The sequence below is a fragment of the Ciconia boyciana genome, chromosome 6 (assembly GCF_034638445.1).
Source record: "Ciconia boyciana chromosome 6, ASM3463844v1, whole genome shotgun sequence".
Lineage (NCBI taxonomy): Eukaryota > Metazoa > Chordata > Aves > Ciconiiformes > Ciconiidae > Ciconia > Ciconia boyciana.
In genome coordinates this window covers 59,926,379-59,947,688 of record NC_132939.1, presented here as the reverse complement: position 1 = coordinate 59,947,688, position 21,310 = coordinate 59,926,379, and the positions used below count along the sequence as shown (strand labels likewise).

At 42.8% G+C, this 21,310-nt stretch overlaps 1 protein-coding gene across 9 annotated transcripts in view; it reads left to right on the top strand.

Moving 5' to 3' along the window:
• The window catches only part of CDC42BPB (CDC42 binding protein kinase beta), a 96,919-nt gene extending 80,762 nt beyond the window's left edge, over positions 1-16,157 (top strand). For 4 of the 9 annotated variants that reach the window (XM_072863598.1, XM_072863595.1, XM_072863594.1 and 1 more), the window contains 10 exons: positions 2,493-2,709; positions 3,105-3,167; positions 6,663-7,259; positions 9,942-10,039; positions 10,157-10,241; positions 10,394-10,514; positions 10,606-10,723; positions 11,829-11,940; positions 12,033-12,103; positions 14,190-16,156. In XM_072863598.1, the coding sequence (XP_072719699.1) occupies positions 2,493-2,709; positions 3,105-3,167; positions 6,663-7,259; positions 9,942-10,039; positions 10,157-10,241; positions 10,394-10,514; positions 10,606-10,723; positions 11,829-11,940; positions 12,033-12,103; positions 14,190-14,321 (1,614 nt within the window). In that variant the 3' untranslated portion in view covers positions 14,322-16,156. Of the gene's footprint in view, positions 1-2,492; positions 2,710-3,104; positions 3,168-6,662; positions 7,260-9,941; positions 10,040-10,156; positions 10,242-10,393; positions 10,515-10,605; positions 10,724-11,828; positions 11,941-12,032; positions 12,104-14,189 lie in introns of all 9 variants that reach the window. The other 5 variants (XM_072863592.1, XM_072863599.1, XM_072863591.1 and 2 more) reach the window with 3 other exon arrangements.
• The last annotated feature ends 5,153 nt before the right edge of the window (positions 16,158-21,310 follow it).

The following is a 21,310-nucleotide window of genomic DNA, read 5'->3' as shown; positions in this document are numbered from 1 at the left end:
TTAGGGTTTTACTTAGGAAATGTCTTGGCTACTTGAATGCTTCTGTGGCTTTGCTTTTCTGCTTTTTTGTAGAAATATTTTCTGCAGTGGATTTTCATCCTTTGGTTTACCACTACTTTTACCTAACATTTTCCTCTTACTTGTTTCTAAACGTATACTTTTTTTTATTCCCACCTGCCTGCTCTCTTCTCAAATTAGCAAATGTGGAATACTATGGGAAAGGACTTCTGAGGAGAGAAAATGAGCTATGCAGAATGGTGGTTGATTCATTTAAGAACAAGGCAGCCATACAATTTAGGCTGCTTGACTTGCTGTTCCAATTTCTGCGTGCAGTTTTTAACTGAAAGGGTGTCTAAGAAAAAACTTCTGACAGATATCCCCATGTAAGAATACTTGTGTGGATAGACATGACAAAATGTCTCCATGGTTTGATCAGTTTATCCCCTACTTAGGACATGTGATGAATTAACGAGAAGCCTGGTGTGAGAGTATATCTATTTAGATACCCTGTTGACAGGGACCAGAGAAGATGCTGCCAAAGTCCACCTCTTTTCTCAGTTTTATGTCCTCCTTCAAAAGAATGAATTTCTAAAACTGGAAACCAGTAATATCTGATGCAGAAGAGTCTATTTTCTCAATTTCATTTAATTCTAGATTTGCATCTTGCTGACATAATGACATAGAGTGGCTTCTACACAACAGCTAAAGCTGTTACTTTACATCACCTGTATAAAAATGTGGTCCTTCTTTCCATATGTGTTACTGCACGTAACACATGATGATATTGGTGTCCCATCAAAGACAGATTTTCCTGTCTTTTGGATCTTCCACCAGCAGAAAGCAATACCAGAATGCTGCCGATCACTAAAATATTGCCACCTCTGACCACCCATGAAATCAAGAACAGGAAGAGCTTGTCTCAGACTCCAACATCTCTCCTTGGTAACCAGCTTTTAAAGCTGGATGTTAGGCTGTCCTGGCATCCAGACACTGCAGTCTCAAGTGCTGCCATCGATACATTTTTAATAATAGTGTAAGAGTGTCTGTAGTGGAGTCCTTCCACAGTAGCAGTTTGAGTTAAGAAGCCTTGAGTTTCATAGAAAATACTGGATTCTTGTATGATGAATAATGCTAGGTATATTATGACCAACTTCTCCCATTTTTTCCTCATTTCACTGCCTGTAAGATGCCACCTTCAAAAGACTGAGGAGTAATACATCGTGGTACTTCAAAGAGAAAACCATAGCTGAAGTCTGGTTTGGTTTTGTTTTGTTTTCAAATTTAGAAACATTGTTCATTATGTCTCCATCCATCTTTAAAATATTAATGCTTAGTTACAGTTTAGGACAGGAACAAAACTTGATGCAGAGTAATACGAGCTATGAGCAATTGCAAACTAGTCAGTTCTTTTCCTACTGCTCTTCACTTTCATCTTACTTCTGGAGTTCTGTCTTTGACATCCTATTGTCCCAAGTTTACTTTCAGATTTTTTTTTTTTTTCTTTAAGATGAATGTTATTGCTTAATTCACTCTTTCAGGAAGTGTATGTTGCCTAACCACGTCATCCATCTTTATGGTGATTTTTCTTATCAAGGCATGTAGGCTGAAGGTGTGCTCTTCCGTGTATGAATAGTTATAGCCTTCAGTTTTGCACTTTAGCACCTTTTGCTGCTTTTCTTCAGTTTAACTATGGTTGTTCTAAAAGTCTGTTGTGAGGGCTGATACTGGGTGCTGGCCTGTTTGTCTATGACTGAAAGCATAGTTCCCATGATCTCACAATTCCTACAATCTCTTCATACATCTCTAATATTAAGAATTAGTAAGTGCATACTTTGGCCAACAGAAAGTTCCTGGATAATTCTTCTATAGGATGATTTACCTGAAAATTAAGTGAAGCCATCGTGATTTTCTTTTAACTTGGGGAAGTGGGAGAATACTTCAGTCTCAAAAGATTGTTTTCTTCCAGAGCTTTTAATGCAGATATGATGTGCTCTTCTCCCTGGACAAATATTTTGAAAATTAAGTAGCAAAATCGAAATCTAGAACTGATTGTAGCAATGCCATTGGGTTTAAGTGCGTCTGACTCAGAAAGTATGTGTGTCATTTTCAATAAGTTATTAAAGAGGGGGGGGTGGGGGGGATGAAGGCAAATTATTGCATGCTACTAAAATTCCATTTTGGAGCAGGAAGGAGCCTTTTGCTGGCACATATAGATTATTGTAGGAAAGGAATGTAGAGTTCCTTGCCCATATTTTAGGATTAAAAATGATTAAGCAAGACCAAATATTTTTAAAGAAAACCACTGAGGCTTGTGCATTTTTTCAAAGCACTGTGGCTATATTAGCTGTGTGCTGTGTTGCATACCACTTAGGTACATCATCGCATTGTTACAAAAAAGTGTATTTTACTTTCACAGTTCTGTGAAGTATATAATACTGACAAAAAGGGCTTTTATTACTCTTACTAATTTTGCTTTCTCTGTCTGTTAAAAGGTGACAGCTTCTCTCTTAGGTTTGCCTTCAAAGTCTTGTTCTCTACTGATCCTGACAGAAAATGAGAATGAGAAGAGAAAGTGGGTTGGAATCCTGGAAGGGTTGCAGTCTATCCTGCACAAAAACAGACTGAAAAACCAGGTTGTGCATATTCCACAAGAAGCCTATGACAGTACACTGCCTCTTATTAAAGCAAGTTTAGCTGCTGCTATTGTAGGTATGTTTGTTTTAACTTTTAAAACAAAGTGTGAGAGTTGTTGGAGCTTTTAGATGGGCTTCTGTAATGAGAGCACTGACACCTTGAAATAAATTCCTCAGCTGAATTCCTTCATAGGAATTCAATAATGGGGAAAAAATGCTAGTCTTGCATTGATATTCAAATTTCTTCATCCACTCAGAGTAAATAATACTGTTTAGTTGCTTAACAGGTTGTTTTAGCAATACGGTATATAGTGTGCTTTTGACAGACTGCGTGAACTTAAGCAAATTTGATTTGCTGTTGAAAATATGTTTGTCTAGAAATTTTTCCAGCTGTTCAAAGCAAACAGTCTGTTTTAAAGATAAGATTAAGTATAGCTGAATTAACAGCCTTTTTTTCCCTTCCTGGTTTAGATCGAGACAGAATAGCAATTGGGTCAGAAGAAGGACTGTATGTGATAGAGGTAACCCGTGATGGTAAGTTAGGCCATAATGCATGCAGTAATTACATACAGAATAATGAGCTCCATAACTTTTAGTGCTGTTATAATATAGGTTACACAACAACCCTTCATGTATGGTAAGTATTAAGCACTCAGCTAATTGATGAGAAGGGAAAGGGAATGTCAGATATAAGCACTAGTTTGGTCATTATCATTACATTCAGTTGACTGGCTGAAATTAAAGGGGTGGGTTACTGGGCATATTCTGACACATTCTCACCTTAACTGTGTTCCCACAGCAGGTAGCAAAATGCTTCAGCACACAGAGCACACACAGCAGCAGCTGATGCGCAGTGAATTATCAGGCACTTGCTAAACAGAACTTGAGCTGAGTGAGAAAAAACTTGACATGGAAACAGACTTGTCCAGCCTGTACCATCAGAGGACTTAAAATGCCATGAATTAGAAGTTAGGCAGCCAGTGCAAACACCACAAGAGTTTGTAGATTTTCCATTAAAGCCACCATGTAGCATTGTCTACTTCTTCCAGAAATTTGACAACCACTCACATTCTGTTTCAGACCAATGATGGCCAAAGCAAATGCCTTGCTTGCCCCTTTCCGTTATCTCTTTATTTCCCTGAATCCATGCTTCCTCCTGAACCTGCTTTTTCCTTTCTGTTCTTAGTCCACTCTGCCCTCTGCTTTGGGAAAAGTGGGATCATTTTAGCCTGTTCTTTCTGAAGACTTACCATGTCCGTTCCAGAAATTCACACAGTGTGCGCTCCAGGTACCACAGGAAAGTGTATCCTGCGTATTCACTGGGCAGCACAGGCATTCCCCTCTATCAGTCATTGAATTATTAGGCCTCATAGCTAGGGAGTAAGGGAAGCATTTTTCCCTTTAACCTGATATACTGAGCACAGACACAAATAACAATGGGAGACATGCCTTGGTATGGTGGGGAAAGCAAGGAGGCCCAAAGGATTGCTAGCACATGAGCATGGGGATCGTTTGGGGTCAATCCATACAAAATGCAATTTTAAACATGGAAAAGCAAAGAACAAGTTAATTTTGCAATCTGCTTCCAAAATAAGATACTCTTATTCTGAACAAACAAATGAACAAAAAAATGAAAAATCTAGTTGAGTTAAACTGAATTTATGGAATTAATATATTTCTAAGAAGCAACGCAGATTTAAAATACAATAATCTACTCCTGTTTATCCTTTTCCAAGTTACCGTAGGAATGTTAGTTATTTCTTTCTCTCTGACTTTAAATGCACCAAACATACCTCGTGAAATCCATCCTTTCTTATAACTCCTGAAGCACTCAAAATTTAAACAACACTGTAAATCCATACTTTTTGTGGTATAAGACCTAACAGCCTTGGCTCTCTGGTAGGATTGTTTCTAACAAAATACGTAATGCTTTCTTCCCCTGTATTTATAACCTCTGAGCTTAGGTTCTTCTGGTGTCTTTAGCTGTCTGGGAGTTGAGTCTGTTGAGGTCAGTGATACAGATTTGTAAAATTAGAAGGTGCCTGCGTCCCTTTTCCAACTTTGGAAAAAATCCCTGGGACATTCTTGAAATATCCCTTTGACTATTTTTAGTCATTGTCGTTCAAATTTTAAAGAAGATATTTAAATTTTGGCTTGATGGAAGAATTTGGATTTCCTTTTTCAGTGCAATTTAGTTAGTGACTATTTGAAATTTGGATTGCAGTCATGCTAAAACTTGTGTTTCAATGTAAAATACAGCGGTGAATACAGGTTTTTAAAGACTTACTTGACTTTCAAAATAAAATGAAGGACAAAGTCAGGGAAGTAGTTTTGAGGCAAAAAGCAAAACATTATTGCTTCCTCTTGCTTAGAATAAGCCATTGCCCAATTTCAGCAGAAACTGCTTTGAACACAGAGACAGCAGATATTTGAAATTCTTTTTAGCAGTAATAAATCCCATTCCTTTGAGTAAACTTCCAGTGGTCACCATTCTGTAAGTACTTAGATATGAACGTAACTTTAGATGCAAGTAATTCCAGAGATTCCAGTACAGCTTCTTGCATAAAAGAAAATTGTACTTTTTATTTGAAAGGTCATTTCATAAAGGAACGATTATCTGCATCACTGTGTCACATGTAAATGTGAAAATGAATTATCAGTTTGGGGTTTAAGTTAAAAGATGTTTTGCATGAGTTTTCTATGACCAGTTCCTGTGTGTTAATAGCATTTTTATAAAACGTAATCTCTTTTTCATTTTATGGCAGTTGTAATTTTCAGTATTAATTAACTGCCAGCTGCTTATATCAAGGGTCTTTGGTCAGGATATCACTTAATTCTTGACAAATAAACTAAACTGTAAGCTGGAGTTGGAGCTAGGGAAAAAAAAAAGTCTTTTCTCTGTGTCAAAGTTCCAACAGCTGGTGATTTCATAGAACATTTCTTCAGACATATCATCTATTTGTGCAATTGAGGTGATGCCGCAAAACACTTGGCGTTGATCTAAACAGCCAAAGTCTTGTTATAACTTTACAGAGTTTGGTAACTTGGCTAGGTTACTCAACTACTACTGCAATAATGCATGTAATTTCCAGCTAATATTTCTTCTTTTTGTTATAATTCACAAATATTTTGAACACAGTTAATAGAAAAATGAAAATTATATTTTAATATAAATGGCTTATGCATATTACGTGTTACGTTTCCTAGTTTGGAATTGCTTAGTCTCTTCTACTTGTACCCCATGAAATACTGCTTTCTTGAAAGTGCCAATATACCCACGATCCCAAAAGCAGAACATGTTGTACCTAACCTTGTTAGTTGCCTCTAACCCAGTTTTTAAAAAACCCTCAAACAGTGAAGACTCCCCGGCTTCCATGGGTAACCTAACTAGTCTCTACTGTGAGAAGGCTTTTCCTGGTGCCTGTCTTAACCCTCTCTTCCTACAGCTTACGCCCGTTCCGACTTACCCTTTCCCCAGCGCACACAGCGTTTTTTGCCTTTCCCTATAGGTGTTGAACATCCACTTACTGTACTGCTTTTGTATTTGGCGGAGACATTTGCAAACAGTACAGCATTTTGTATCCTCAATTATCAGCATTAAATACTTTGTATTTCTTCTCTTTGTGTTCTGCCAATTCGGTCTTCCTCCATAATTTACTGAAGATGCTGCTGTTCTGCTGAAGGTGGGGCCAGTTTCAGAAGATACACCATCTTGCAGTGTATAGATAGTACAGATATTATTGTATAAAATTATTTCTCCGTTTATCCCAGAGGTTAAGTAGCCTTTCTCTGCAAAGTGTAGCTGAAGCGAGACTTTGTATCTATAGAGAGAGTTACAGGAATGCTTTGTTTCCTTGTTTGTTCTGAGAATTCATAATGGAGCATTGAATGTGTGTAATAAGTGCTCTTTCTTATCTGGTATGCGTCTGTGTTTAGATTAATTTTCAGACATCAGTATGTAACACTGCAGTGTTTCCAGGCCTGAAGGTTTTCTTATTTAACTTATGGCAGCTCTTGTTTCCTTTGCAGTGATAGTCCGAGCTGCTGACTGCAAGAAGGTGTACCAGATCGAGCTTGCTCCCAAGGAGAAAATTATCATCCTCATCTGTGGTCGCAACCATCACGTTCACCTTTACCCCTGGGCTTCTCTGGATGGATCGGAAGGAAACTTTGACATTAAGCTTGCAGAAACTAAAGGCTGCCAATTGATTACAACTGGAACACTAAAGAAGAGTTCTTCGACTTGTTTGTTTGTAGCTGTCAAACGACAGGTTTTTTGCTATGAAATTCACAGAACTAAACCTTTCCACAAAAAATTCAGTGAAATCCAGGCTCCAGGAACTGTACAGTGGATGACAGTGTTCAAGGACAAGCTCTGTGTTGGCTTCCAGTCTGGGTTCTCTCTGTTGACCATCCAGGGAGATGGACAATCTATAAACCTGGTAAATCCTAATGACCCCTCGCTTATCTTCCTCTCACAGCAGTCTTTTGATGCCCTTTGTGCTGTGGAGCTCAGTAATGAGGAATACCTGCTTTGCTTCAGCCATATGGGAGTATACGTCGATTCGCAAGGTCGAAGGTCACGCATGCAGGAACTAATGTGGCCTGCAACTCCTGTTGCCTGTAGTATGTATATGTTTTTCTGTTGCCATATCCCTGTTGCCGCTTTACTTGTCTAAAAATAATCAGCATTGTATTCTATTTTGCTTTGGTTTGTCTTTCAATATCTACAGTTTAAGTTTTGGTGAGTTAACAGGATACACAGTTCTTCCTGATGGTAGCTTTGGACTTGGCGATCTCCTGGGCTGAGATCCTGGATGCTGCAAGAAAAGAAGCCCTGTCTTGTTACAGGACACAGAAGAACAAATAATGGAATGCAAATTAACTTTTACGGAGCAGAGAGTAGTCCTGGATGCAGGACAGTGCAAGACTATCATTCTGTGAAACTCTGTAAAGATTTTTGCTCCCCTAGAGAGTGTAAATGTCTAGTTGTCTGTAGGATGTCTTCTGTGTCCTGTACTCAAAGTACAATAGAAAGCTGAAGATGAAATGTAACTGCGACTCTAAGGGTTCATAAAGATAACAAAATAAGAGGTAAAAATATTGCTTTTGGCAGAACTGGTTGCAATTTTTCTCCTTTTGGTTTTATTTTAGGGGGAGAATTTCCAAAAATAATATAGGCAGGTAGAGGGTAATTTTTCAACTGCTCTGCTCCTTCCAGGCACATTGGTTGATCAGCTAGTTAGGATAGAAGCACATGCGGAGCATTTTTCAGTATTCAGTAGTCAAAGGCAGTTCATGATAAACCCGGGATTTCTATTTGGAGCTCAAATAGCAATTAAAGTGTTTTGAGTGATTGAAAGCAAGAAATAGCTTTTTGTTTAAATAGTACGCCGAACAGCTAGGTGCTCGTTGGTTTGATCAGACCAGGCCCTAATAGCAGTTTGTTTAATTTTAATTGTCTTGAACTGAAATTGTTTGCTTGCTTTACTCTGACCTAGTTCTGTACAGAAGTCTGAAGCAAAGGCCCAAGGAAACAATGTAGTTGCAAATTTACTTTAAAATGCCATTAGCCAAAGCTAATGTTTCCTTTTTCTTTATCAGCTTTACAGTTTTTTGCATCTCTGCAAACTAGGCGTGCTAGTTAATTTGTCTGTTATTATTAGAAGCTGTTCTTACTGTAAACTACTTTATAGCATTCTTGTACGTGTAATCCTGAGTGGCGTTGGCCTAGGGCTGTTTTTGTAGAAAGAGCGACTTTGTCCGCTGCCAAAGGAAACTGGATTACTTTCCATTAGCCTTGTCCTCCCTCCTCAGTCCTGGTGTCTGTCACTGGTGATGGTGGCTTTTTTTAACTGTCCCATCAGGAGTGGAAACAGTTCTCCCAGACAGTTTCCCAAAGTGGAAACAGTTCTCCCCATGTTGCAGTTCCTGCTGTGGTAAAGGACCATGTTGTAGAGAGGTTTCAGGATACGACGGAGAATTTGTCTCGAGGGCATTCAGCCCCCTCATGCTAGGAGAGGCCGAGGTCTGCACTAACGCAGTCAGCTCTGTCCTCCCAGGTGGCCTGTCTAGGCTGCGGTTAAACCAGCTTAATGCTCTGGTTCTGTGCTGGGTCGGTGTAGGGGCTGCTTAGCTGGAGTATGTTCGGCGCAGGGCAAAGACTTGGGGCCAGGAGGTCTCGAAGCGGTAGCGTGGGCAAGCCCAGTGCAGGCACTGACGTGTCTCTGGGAACCAGTTGAGATCTGATCAAGCTCATCAGCTCTGACTGGTAAGTGCTGGCCTTGGCTACCGGCTGGCCAGGCAGAAGCAGTTGGTGTTTCTGTCTGATGCTCAGTGGTCTCCCTTGGTTTGGACATCCAAGTCAGCTGTGACCCCATATAATAAATACTTGACCATAAATCACTTCTGGGATGCGTATTTATGATAGCTGTCCAAGGCTTTCTGTGAACAAGTTTCAAAAATAGCACCACAACCATTACTTCAGTTCTTCTGAGAAGATTCTGTGATGTGTTTAGTGTCCTACTGCGTTATTTTCCTTTTGTTTATTGAAGCAGCTCTTTTCTCTATTAAATCCCATAAATTTCTAGTAACTGCTCTTTACATCAGGACACAGTCTTTACATGAGCAGAAGCATGTTGATATGAAGCTCTAGGGATCTCCGCTTTTCGTTTGACCTAAAATAAACTTGTCTGCTGATGCCTTTTATGCTTTTTTATTTAAAAAAAAAAAAAAAAGTTGAAAAAAGAAAATGGGTTGCGGACTTTAAGCATTGTGACATTCTTCTGTTAACCTGATGAAAGTAACCCATACATGAATATCTGAAACTAGATAATTGTTACCAAAAGAGGAAGGAAATTGAGAACAGATCCACATCAGGACTTCATGACCCACCTCACAGATGGTGGCCCTCTTTTCCCCTGCACACAGCAGATGTATAGTTAGTTTGCTGCTTCCGAAATGAAGTAATCTGCATCCGTAGAAAAGCTAGATGCTCACTTCCTACCAAGTAGCAAATTTGTATGCATCTGAAAACTTCAGATGCCATTTTGCAATTTCATGAAATCATAATTTGAAGTTTAAAAATACTGAAAGGGTCAAATTTAAATCTTTCCATGATGCTGGCAGTTGTCGTTAGCAAATCTATTATCACAAAAATGTCTGTTTGAAAGCAGACTGGGAAAAAGTGTTTTAAAATGTCTTGCGCATACTGGAAAACTTGTAACTGTTGAAATTTGTTCAAATACGTGACAGGTCTGGACTACTGAAACCACATTAGGGTCTTCTGTTTGTTTTTAATCTATGCAGGTTGCAATTCTTCATACGTAACAGTGTATAGCGAGTATGGTGTTGATGTATTTGATGTTAACACTATGGAATGGGTCCAGACTATTGGCCTGCGAAGGGTAAGTAATTTTCTTTGAATATAGAACTTAATTGGGTTAATTCCAAATGAGATGTTGATGTTTTGTTGCAGTGAACACTAGGCTTGAGTTAATTCTCTGCCTCCTTCCTCAAAACAGATCAGACCGTTAAACACGGACGGCACGCTGAATCTCCTTAATTGCGAGCCACCAAGACTAATATATTTCAAGAACAAGTTTGCAGGTGAGTACTGAGCAAGGGGAGAAATAGGAAAATGATACCAAGCTAACTGGGTAATTTTAAGCAATGTTACCTTTGCATGAGATGAAACTTGTATTGGATGTGTCTGGGTCAACGTGTACCTATGTATGTGAAATTGCATTGTGATATTACAGCAGGAGCCGTCCTCAGTGTACCAGAAACATCTGACAATAGCAAGAAGCAAATGCTTCGAACTAGGAGCAAAAGAAGATTTGTATTTAAGGTTCCCGAGGAAGAGCGATTACAACAAAGGCGGTAAGAATTTAATTGTGAAACGTAACTTAATATACATGATGACATGCAGAGGCTGGGAATGCTAATAGCAAACATCACTCTGTTCTTTTAGGGAAATGCTTAGAGACCCTGAGCTAAGGTCAAAGATGATTTCTAACCCAACGAATTTCAACCACGTGGCTCATATGGGACCAGGAGATGGAATGCAGGTTCTCATGGACCTCCCACTGGTAAAATACATTTAAAAGGGAGGGAAATATATGTGCATTTGTTCTTGCTCAGAAAAACTGTGAAGATGAGCTGTATGGGGTTCAAGTGTTATCTCTGTACCAAATTCTTCTTCTAATCATTTTGAGAAAGGTGAACCTTCCTGATGTGCAATGCTTCTAAGTCCTGTGCAGGGAAATGCTGTTAGCTGACTTACAAATGAGACACTGAAAGAAATAGGTATCACTGCCAGGAGCTTGTTAGTAGTTTTGTAAATAATCAGTCTCTCCTCCTTCCTTTTTCTTGTTTGTCTTCTTAAAATAACAGAATGAATTTCCTTCCCCCTCATCCTCTCGACATTCTGCTCTGATATCACCTCCAACAGGCTTTGAGCACGTCTATCACATGAGCCCTGTCTCTGCTGAAATCTTTCTCCAGAGTGACCGTTCCTCACTGCAAGGCTCCCCTCTGCTTTCTTCCTCTTCCTGTCCCTCCTCTGCTTCCCTAGCAAGGGTAGGAGTAGCTACAAACTGTTAGGAACTGGAATGGTGTGCTTGTGGCACTTCGCCAATTCTAGAGCAAAAACAAGGGGGAAAAAACTAATGCTGTGGAGGTAACTAAAATGCATGTAAGTTGCAGTGCTTTATAGCATTATTTTTTTTTTTATTTTGCATTTAACAAATACAGCATTTTGTGAGCTATTTTAGTATTAAGTCCACGAGAGGAAGGCGCGAAGGTACACTTTTATGTTCTGTACCCTCCATTTTATAGCTGCCAGCCAGGCTTTCTCTTGTCCTTCTCAGCTAGCCCAGATGAGGGTAATGCATTTGTCCTTTCAGCAGGAGGAGGAAGGAAAGCAGAGCTGTTGATGCAGTCCCTGCCCATTCGTAGGGGGTTTGCTAGCTGACAGGGTCCAGTGGCTGCTATGGGGCTTAGTTCTTTCTCTGTCTTTCTCAGGGTTTGTGTCTGTTACTGAAAATATGTGGATGTGGTCAAGTAAGTTCAGAGTTTTTCTACCAACACTGGGTTGTAAATACCTTCAAAAGCACAGTAAAGTTTTCATGAGTAACAACTCCTAGTTGGATAGCTTTTGTTGCTGGCTAACAAGGTGTTTCCTTTCAACTGTAGAGTGTCCTACCTGCTGCACAGGATGAAAAACCATGTCCGTCTACAGCTAACCTTGCACGGCAGCAGCAGCAGCAGCAGAGAAACAAAACCTATATTTCATGGCCCTCGTCAAGTAAGGCTGGAAGCAAGCTTGTCAGTTCTGAGCTGTAATTTATGGCTGCAACAAGAGGTGTAAACCTGCCTTTTTTCCTGCTTTCTCTACAGGTGGGAGTGATGCGGGAGGAGCCATGCCTTCCCGAAGTATGTCCGATCCTGACCAGGAGTTTGACAAAGAGGTAAAGTGGCTTTTATTAAATGGAGACTGACGATATCCTGTTGCTGTAGATTGTTTTCTTTTTCCAATAAATTAAATTTCTGAGGAAATACTGCATAAAGACCATGTTCTTTATGGAGATGTTTTCCTTCCGCAAATGTTTTCTCCAGCCTGTAATATGTGACTGCAAGTTAGATATGCCAGCACAAAAGCAAAGCTGTGAAAAGATCTTTTTATGGTGATATTTTAAGCAGTATTATGTCTTGGATTAAGCTTTGTAGACAAGGGAAATTTGACTAATTGATGAAATGTCCTCAAAGCTCCTAAAAATGTTCTCTGGGCTATTAGCATAGAATAGCAAAGTAATACAACTAGTTAAGTCATTTTCTGTGCTGCTTTAAGGAAGACTTTTTGTCCTGTAACTTGAGAAGGAATCATATTTTAAAATACGTAAAACTGCTTTTAGCAAGAGTAAAAGTATGTGCCAGTAGTCACCAAACTGAAAATATCCTGGCTGCACAAAACTGGTGTCCCTGATTCTAAGGAGAGAAGATGTATTTTTGTTTCCTTGGTTTATCATGGGTGTAGCTTCTTCCAAGCTTTGCTCAAGCACTGCCTGTGCAAGGAAAGTGTTAGGAATTATTGCTCAGAGGCAGAATCCTAGATCAAGATCTTTGCATCTTTTTAGTGCTTTTTGGTACCCAACTACAGGTCCGTGTAATGTTCTGGATTTTGAAGGGTGTTTTCCTGAAGCCAGACCTTTGCAGGATGCCTTAGTACACCCCAAGTCAAAGCATTTGACCAGAGTTCTGATTACAGCCATGCTCTGACTTCCTTTGTCACCTTGAGTAAGCCATTAAAAGCATGTGAAAATGGGGATCTCTAAACACGGGTATTTTTGCACCTGTCTTGATTTTCAAAGGTGATGATGATGGACTATGTCAGTTGACTTAGTTATTCTGCAGCATCCTTCCCAAAGTCCATTACATTCCATGCTCTAGTGATAACTGCTGTTTGTAGGCACAAGTAGTGGTGGATTCTAAGGTTTTCACAATGTTTTCTTTTTTGGTAGATCTTACAATTTCTCATGGCTTCTTAAATTTAAAAAAAAATAGTAGTTTGAAACTTGAAAAAGGAGGCTCTAATACCATCTTTTGGCTTTATACTATTTTTCCTATGGCTTTTGGCTTTATCGCAGCATGAACTGGATCATGTTAGGATAATCTTGTTACAGATTATCATCTTATTGTTTGAGCCACACAAAACCTTGTGAACAGCATTCTTGAAGGATGTTACCTTTCAACCTATTTGCTAAATATATATTCCCTTTCTTGAAAATAACTTGTTGCAATGGTACCAGTTTTTCCTGTGCAGTATTTCATTAGCTGTGAATATGTGCAGTGCTCAGAGTTGTAACTCACCAAAATAGTGGGAAACTTGCTAGCCGTCCTGTTGAAGTGGGACCAGTTTGTGAAGGCAAATATCCAACAACCAATCTAATGCTGGGGAAGTAACTGGGGATAGACTGTCTTTATGAGATATTGACGCAGGGCGTCTCCAGTAAGTATATTGTGTTTCCAGATCTCCAGCCTGATACTTGGCAACCTTCACTCCTTTGTCAGGCATTTCACATGCTTGTCGCTGTTGCTGTTTTGTAAACAGTTCATATGCTTGTTTCCTTCCTTCTCACCAACCTGAAAATTATTTGACCGTAATTGTTTACATGTTTATATGGGCAGATAAATCCCCTAGACTATAAAAATTGCTTAAAAAGCGCAGGCTGGTAAATCCAGAACAACAGTGCACAGATAGATGCGTTCCATCAGGAAAGCTTTGCTATGGCTAAAGGAGAGGAGTCTGGGATTTAGCAGTTTCCATGTACTTTGCCGTAATTCCTGTTACATCAGACGGTCACCTTCAGGGCTGCACTACGGCCTATTGACGATAATGGAAGTATTTGCATGAATGTTTAGCTGTGAAATGAATCTAATACACACGGCTTCGTAGGTGTTGCTCACCCTAATTTTTGAGTGCCTTTGAAAGCTTTTAAGTGTAAAGAATTGATTTTAAGTAAGCGTAATTTTTTTTTTAATGTTTCTCGTTAACAGCCTGATTCAGACTCCACCAAACACTCTACTCCATCCAACAGCTCAAATCCAAGTGGTCCCCCAAGTCCCAACTCTCCTCATAGGAATCAGCTTACGCTAGACGGACTGGACCAGTCAACCTGTGATGCGTAACACTACGGCTCTCACCATTCTGGCTTCGATCATCCACTACTCTGTGGAGTATTCAAGAGCAAGGGCAAAGCTGTCTCAGATGCTAGTGCCAAGACTGACACTGAATCTCTGGTGTTGTACAAGAATAATTATATATCCAGATTGTAGATACAAACTATTGAAATGAAGAAAATTCTTTACTAAATAGCGATCGAGCTTTTTATGCAGAATTGTTCACTGCTCAGTTACGGTTGATTCCTTTCTGCACAGCTGTGACACAGTTTTATTGCATAGGAGCATTTAAGGCCACCAGTAAATAGTCTTATTCTTATGCTGAAAAAGAAATAGAGAGAGATACTGATAATGTTGCTACAATATCAGGAATATTATTTTTCTATAGAATGATGTAATGTCTCATTAGCAGGAAATCCTTTTAGACACAATTTGGACCTCTAAATAGGAAATGCAAGCAGGTCTAGTTACATCCTCAAATGAATACACTTTTCCCTTTTTCCCATAACTCTTTGTTTCCTAAATCTTAAGGAGAATGCTAGGAAGCTTTAGGTCATTACCAACATCAATAGAATCACCAGGAAGTCAAATAAAAGTTGGTTATAGTTTTGTGGCCTTTTAATTCATTTAGCCATTACATATACAGCTGCATAACTGTCTTTCTATCTTTCTACCAACTTTTTAGTCTTGTACATAGGACTACTGCCAGTTATCTTTTACCTGTACCCTGCTTTTTAGTCCTCATCGATCGGTCATTAGACAGGGCTTTTAAAATATTGGTAATTACTGCTGTGAAAAAAATTTTACTCCTAGTTCCTGCCTATCTCCTTCTGAGAAGTTGTTTCTCCCTGGGTTTTTTGGTGTAAGGACACACTACATTGTTTAGCTAGCAAGCCTTCTCGTGGACGCATTGCCCTCGAAGTCTGCTTGATCTAGGGGACTACATCGCACTAAAACATCAGTCTGTTTTATTGGTTACCAAAGTGGAATGTGAAGGATGTGTAACTGGGGGTGCTGCTTTTCTCATTAGTTGTATCCTCACCTGCATGAAGACCCCATGATTATTAATCAAGTATTGATCACGTAGAAAAATGCACAACACACTCCTGTATATTTTGCTATGGCCCACGTGCAGTGGTGATGTTTTGCGTGTATATTTAATCTCATGCTTCCATGTATTATACATTTAGTAATCAAAGATTTGTGACCATGTTTCATTAAAAGCTTGTAATTAATTCAGTGGCTGGCATATCCAGTTTGTCATTGTCACACTAGTGTGCCTTCTGTGCCAATTTTATGACAGTTGGATGTCACTTATTTAAAATTTGGTTTAAATGGGCTAATGATATACCAATGGCTAATGTTCTTTTCTGAAACACTGTATAGGACGTGCACTTATCTTTAGTTTAAACTGAGTGTTCTAGTCAACATTTAATCCTGTTACGTTAAGTGTTCGACAGTACTTGCTCTTTTTCTCAGATTCTTGATAAAGGGGCTCAGTTAGAGCTGGACACTACTGCTTTGGGGGTTTTCTGGTTTTTACTTTTTTAATGTAAGTCTAAGTCTTTGTAATTATTGAATTGTGAGAACATTTTTGAACAATTTACCTGTCAATAAAGCAGAAGAGGGAGGTTTTAAAGTTCATAGTCGTCTGTCTTGACATGTGAAAACAGTCTACCACTGACACTTGCTTTAGTTTCGTGGTAAATTTACTTTGTTCACATGGATGTTTTACATAAACTGAAAGATACTTTGAAGCTCCGTACCTGAATGCTATGAGAAAGCTGTGTGTTTCTGCACGTAAATGCATGTTCAGGAGCGATGGAAGTCCTTTTTGTGGAATACAGTGTTGAAATTGTGTGCCCTCGGTTTGTGTTAGAGTTGTCATTTTATCGAGTTGCTGGCCCTATTAATTAATTTTTAAATTATTTATGTGACTATTTCCTTATGGCCGAACCATAGTAAGGAGGCTGCAGGATCTATTCAGACATCTTAAGTGTGGTAAAACAATACAGACTTTTGACTTGTTGTCAAAGCGGTAGTCCCAAAGAAACTCTTAGGAACATTTCAAGGATTGGTGTGTGAATGGTGCAGCCCCTAATATAGGGGGTTTTTCAAAGCTCCCCTCGTGCTCTGGTGTTTGAGCACTGCAGAGCTCGCTGTAGCTAGAACAGCACCAACATCTTCCCTAGCATGTCCTGGGGTGAGCATCCCTCATCCCGTACGGAGTGCCCAGGTGCTCCTGGGTTACTTCTTGATTTGTCTCACCCATCTTACTCCAGGTTATCTTAATGGGGAAGGCCTAGATTAATATTTTGGACCCTGCTGTTCCTTGCTTGACCAAACCTGCCTGGGCAAGGCCAGCAGGCTGGGGCGGGCCAGTCTGGGGCAGTGCACCTGCACTCCGCCCTGGGTCTGGGGTGATAGCGGACAGGAGGTTTGAGGGCTGTGTGCTGGAGCCCTCTCCCAAGTATTCATGCTAATCAGCCTTTGACTTTAAAAAAAAACATTTCTACTGCTCTTGAGGTGATTTGTCTCTGCACAGTGAGGACTTCAGATGACAACAAAGTCTTTAATTATGGGGGTATTAAATCATAGCACTCAGCAGTGCCAGGACTTGGTTATAATTTAAGCAGGAGAGCGTTTCTAGAAAAATAAATTAATTGCTCAGTATGAATACATTATTCTTTTCTTTTTTTTTTCCTTTTTTTTTTCCCCCCCTCAAGTCTGGCTGAGCAGAATTCCTCCTCAAGTCTTCCACCACAGCCCCTTGCAAATCTTCTATTCCCTTAAGGCTTCTGATGCTGGTTACCTAAAGAGTCCTCCTCAGCCCTCATGAGAACTTTGAGAAATGCAGAAATTCAGAACTCAATGTGAAATGTTCCTCTGATGGTGCACTTTCTTCTCCCTGGAGGCTACCAGTCTAGTATCGCAAGTGAGGAATTGAGTTATGCAAGGAACAAGGATAATTTGGTCTGCTTGCTCCTCTGCCCGTTCCATTTTCACAGAGGCGTTACATCAGGTCCCAAAGCCAGGGCGATGGGCATACCAACTCACCAGAACATGTTGGTCACTTCTGGCACAGATCTTTGCCCTGAAAGGCTGTGTGTTTTGGAATACATCCTGGTGTCGCTTGCTACCCGAGAACTAAACCCATCGGCCAACACCTCTGTCTATAGCACAGATGTGCTGAGAACAAGCAGCTTCCTAAATGGGGGCAATCTGCTGGGGAGGTGTGTAAACACTCGCTTTATGTTTGCAGAGTAAGTGCTTAACACGGCTAAATCACAGGGAGGGGACTTCAGCGTGGAAATGTTGAAGGTCCAGGCACCCTCGTTCTGCACAACGCCAGATTAGGCATCCCCGGGAGAAAGCAGATGTGTAAAAATCTTAAGGGCTGGCAGCAGTAGTCTAAAGCACTGAGAAGCAGGGAAGCGTTTGAGGGAAGAGATGACTGTGGGAACTGAACTGCACCCTTAGGTGCAGTTAAGTGAATTAACAGTCGAAGGAAGGTGTCACATCATGACCACAAACCTTGTCTTGCTGCTGAGTTTAGCCTATTTTAAAAGGAAAAGTCAAAAAAAGAGAGATGGTATTCTTGCATGCTGGGTTACTGGAGCATCTCATGTTCTGGTTTGCACCCTGCCTGTCTGTACCAAGCGGCTCGGGCAGGCAGGAGTGAGGAGGACATACCAGAAAGTAGCGTTCACCTGCCCAGCCCTTTGCCTTCCGTTGCGGTGGCAGCAGGTCTGGACTGCCTTTTCCTGTCTGCTTGCACCCCTGTAAATGTAGCTCTGTCTCAATCCCCCCTTACATCCCTCCTTGGCAGCCTTGGGCTCCTCGCAGCTCGTGGGGCAAGAGCTGCCGCTGCTGCCCCACGGCTTGGGCTCACCGCTGGCAGGGAGCGCAGCAGCGTGGGGACGGAGGGTTCAGGGTACGGGGTGCCGTGGGCACAGGTACCGCATCAGGGAGGCAGGAGGGAAGGCACAGTGGTTGGAAAGAGCCAGCGCGATCTCAGCGCTCCCTTGCAAAGCCCTCCTAAACACGTTTCTGGGGATGTGGGGTGATGACGAGACCGGACATCAGCTGCAGGCCCGTTACGGGATGCCAGGGAAAGCCAACGCTGGCAGAGCATGTCCCAGTGGCAAATGATGCTCAGACTAGCGTAGCCGGCGGGGTTAGCTGAGGACAGGAGCAGAAGACAGCAGGACGTGCTCGGCAAGCGAGAGCTGCAATGCTGCGCTCCAGCCAGAGGAGGAACATGAACCCAGGAATCAGCCGGCTCCCCCGTCCTTGCAGCAAATATTTTCCCTGCTCCCCAATAAGACGCAGCACTTTTTTTCTGTCAGCTGACTACACAGGTTTACGCAGCTTTCTTGCTTGTTTTCTCACAGATAAAACCCTCCGATGGTTTTGCAGCATCGCCTGCTTTCCAGTGTCTTACGCAGTCCCTGCCCTGCGGTCCCGTGAGGAAGAGCAGCGCGGCGGCCTGCGGGCTGCTGGGGGAGACGGGCACAGCTCCGCTGCCAGCCTGCAGCGCCTGGGCCGGCTCCCGCACCCCGCTGCTGCCAGCCCCGGCCAAACCCCTCCCTTGCGCTGCTGCTACCTCCTGCTAAAAAAGAAAAAAAAAAAAAAAAATTAAAAAAAAATTCATTGGGCCAAGTCTGTTTGCAGGCTCGGTGGTATTTTGAGCACCGCTGCCTGCTGCGCCGTCTGAATCCGGATTTGCACAACTTCTGTGAGCGGCTGTAACGCGTGGAGGGAAGGCACAATGATACGAGTTGGTGTCCATTAATAGTGTGCAGGTTGCTTTTTCTTTTAAGCCCCCGGGAAGCAATGACTCCTGAGATCTTGCCATTAACACTAATGCATTTTGCATTAGTCTGTCACAGCAGGGGACCCTTGACTCTCAGGACCAAGAGCAAAACAAAGCCATCAGGTGCTCCGCCGTGTTGCGCACAGCCTCGTCCACATAAACCACCCATCTAATGCGCTGCTTACCAAAGATGTCTGCGAATTAAATTCCTTGTTTAGGCAGGATCCCAGGAGAGACCCTCGTGTACCAAAACCCATTGCATTACCCTGCCTGCACCGTGGGCTGTCCGCGTGCGCCAGCGCGCAGGGTGGTGATCATGGATACAGCTGGTTTTCCAGCAGCTGTTGGCCCCCGGCATCACAAACTGACTCTGGTGCTTCAGTTTTTTCTGCAGAGCTCCCCCCCTCCCTGTGATGCTTTTTGTAGGAGCGAGCGAACGTGGCTCCTGAAGGAAAAGTACAGAATGTGCTCTGCTAGCGCGCTGACAAAAATTGATCTCTACTTTAATTAAAGCCTCTATTGTAAGTGACCTCGAGCTGCTAATGCATTTTAAAAATGAAGCCTTGCCAGCAGCGAATCCATACACCCCGATACGGAGGTGTTACCGGGCGGTGAGCCGCGCTGCAGGACGGCCCGTCTCCCTCCGTGCCGGCTGTGCAGTCGGCTGCGCGTCCCCGGGGGCCGTCCCACCTCACGGCCACACGCCTGCCCTCCGCTCATGCTGAAATCCCCGCGTGCCCAGGCGAGACGGAGAGCTGATGTCCTCAAATACCATCCTGCCACCATCTCGTGCGATGGTCCCTGTTGCCGCTGGGTTGTCTTTTCCCTCCCCCAGCGTGCAGCCATGGGATGCTCTTGCCTCTCGCCTTCAGCACGTCATGGGGATGCAGCCACCGAGACCCCTCACGATGCCGGAGTGAGGGGCCCAAAAACAGCAGAGGGAGGGAAGCCTTTCACTCCGGGGCAGGGGGCTCCTTGGGGGATGGCTCGGAGCCCTCTCCTTGCATGGGGCAGAGCTGGGGTGATGGGCTGCCTGGTGCAACGGCCTCCAGCACGCAGCACTGCATCAGCCTCGTCCGGGGAAAAATAAATTGTGTATTTAAAGGCTTGTAAGCTAGAGGAGCTTCAGTCACTTGCAATGAACGGATCTGAAAGGGGAAAAGAGCACAAAAAGGCTCTCAGAGGCAGCAAGTAAAACGCCCGTATGGATACGAATACCTACCCTCCGCAGCGAGACCCAGCCGGCGGCTGCTGCGGCTGCTCTCGCAGGCACCATGGTAACATCGCGGCACCAGCACCTCGTCAGCAAGCAATGCACAGGCTAACCATGCTGCACCATGTCCGCACCGGCCCCCCTGTCTGCAGGGTGTTGTCTGGCCTCATGAGGTCCGGATGAGGGCTTGGGGTGGGGTGGGGGGGTCTCCCTTGGGTTCACATGAGGGTGACTCTGTGCGCTGTGGGGCAAGTTTTGGGGACCTGTCCCTGGGTCACTGCTCTCCATGGAGATGCACTTGTTGCCGGACCACGGGATGTGGGTATTCCCAACCTGCCGGTGTCAGCCACACCACCACCTGCAGCAGCCCATGGCTTCCTCTGCATTTTGATCCAGCTGCTGACCGTTTCATTCAGCACCAAGTGCCTGGCCACTGCAGCAGAAGCTCCTGCACGGGCAAGTTGCTTTGCATCCCAGTACTGCCGGAGGGGCCCTCTCGGGAGAGACGGGCACGGTGACATCCCCACCCTGTGCCCCTGAGCGCAGAACTCCTCTCAGCCCCAGCTCTGCCCTGGCTTGAGAAGCAATGGCAACAACCAGGACCTGGAGATGGTCTCGTGCCCTGCCTGGCTCGTGTTTTGTGTCCCGCCTGCTCGCACTGCCATTACCGGAGGTCTCTCTGCTGACGGGGGGCAGCAGGGCCGGTCTCATCACCACGCGCTGCCCGTCACCCTTTGTCAGGGCTCTGATGCGCGTCATGATGAATTCCCAGGCCTTTGAGAAGGGATTATGTCTTCCAGAGACCAGAACAAAATATAATAAACTTAAAATAGCTGCTTCCTTATGGAATATGCCAACAAGCCCTACTGAAAACCCAGTAGAGTGTAAATTTACATAAATTTGCATACATCTCCATAATTTCACCCTCACCCATCAGACCTGCTCCCGTAACGAAGCACTGCCTGACAT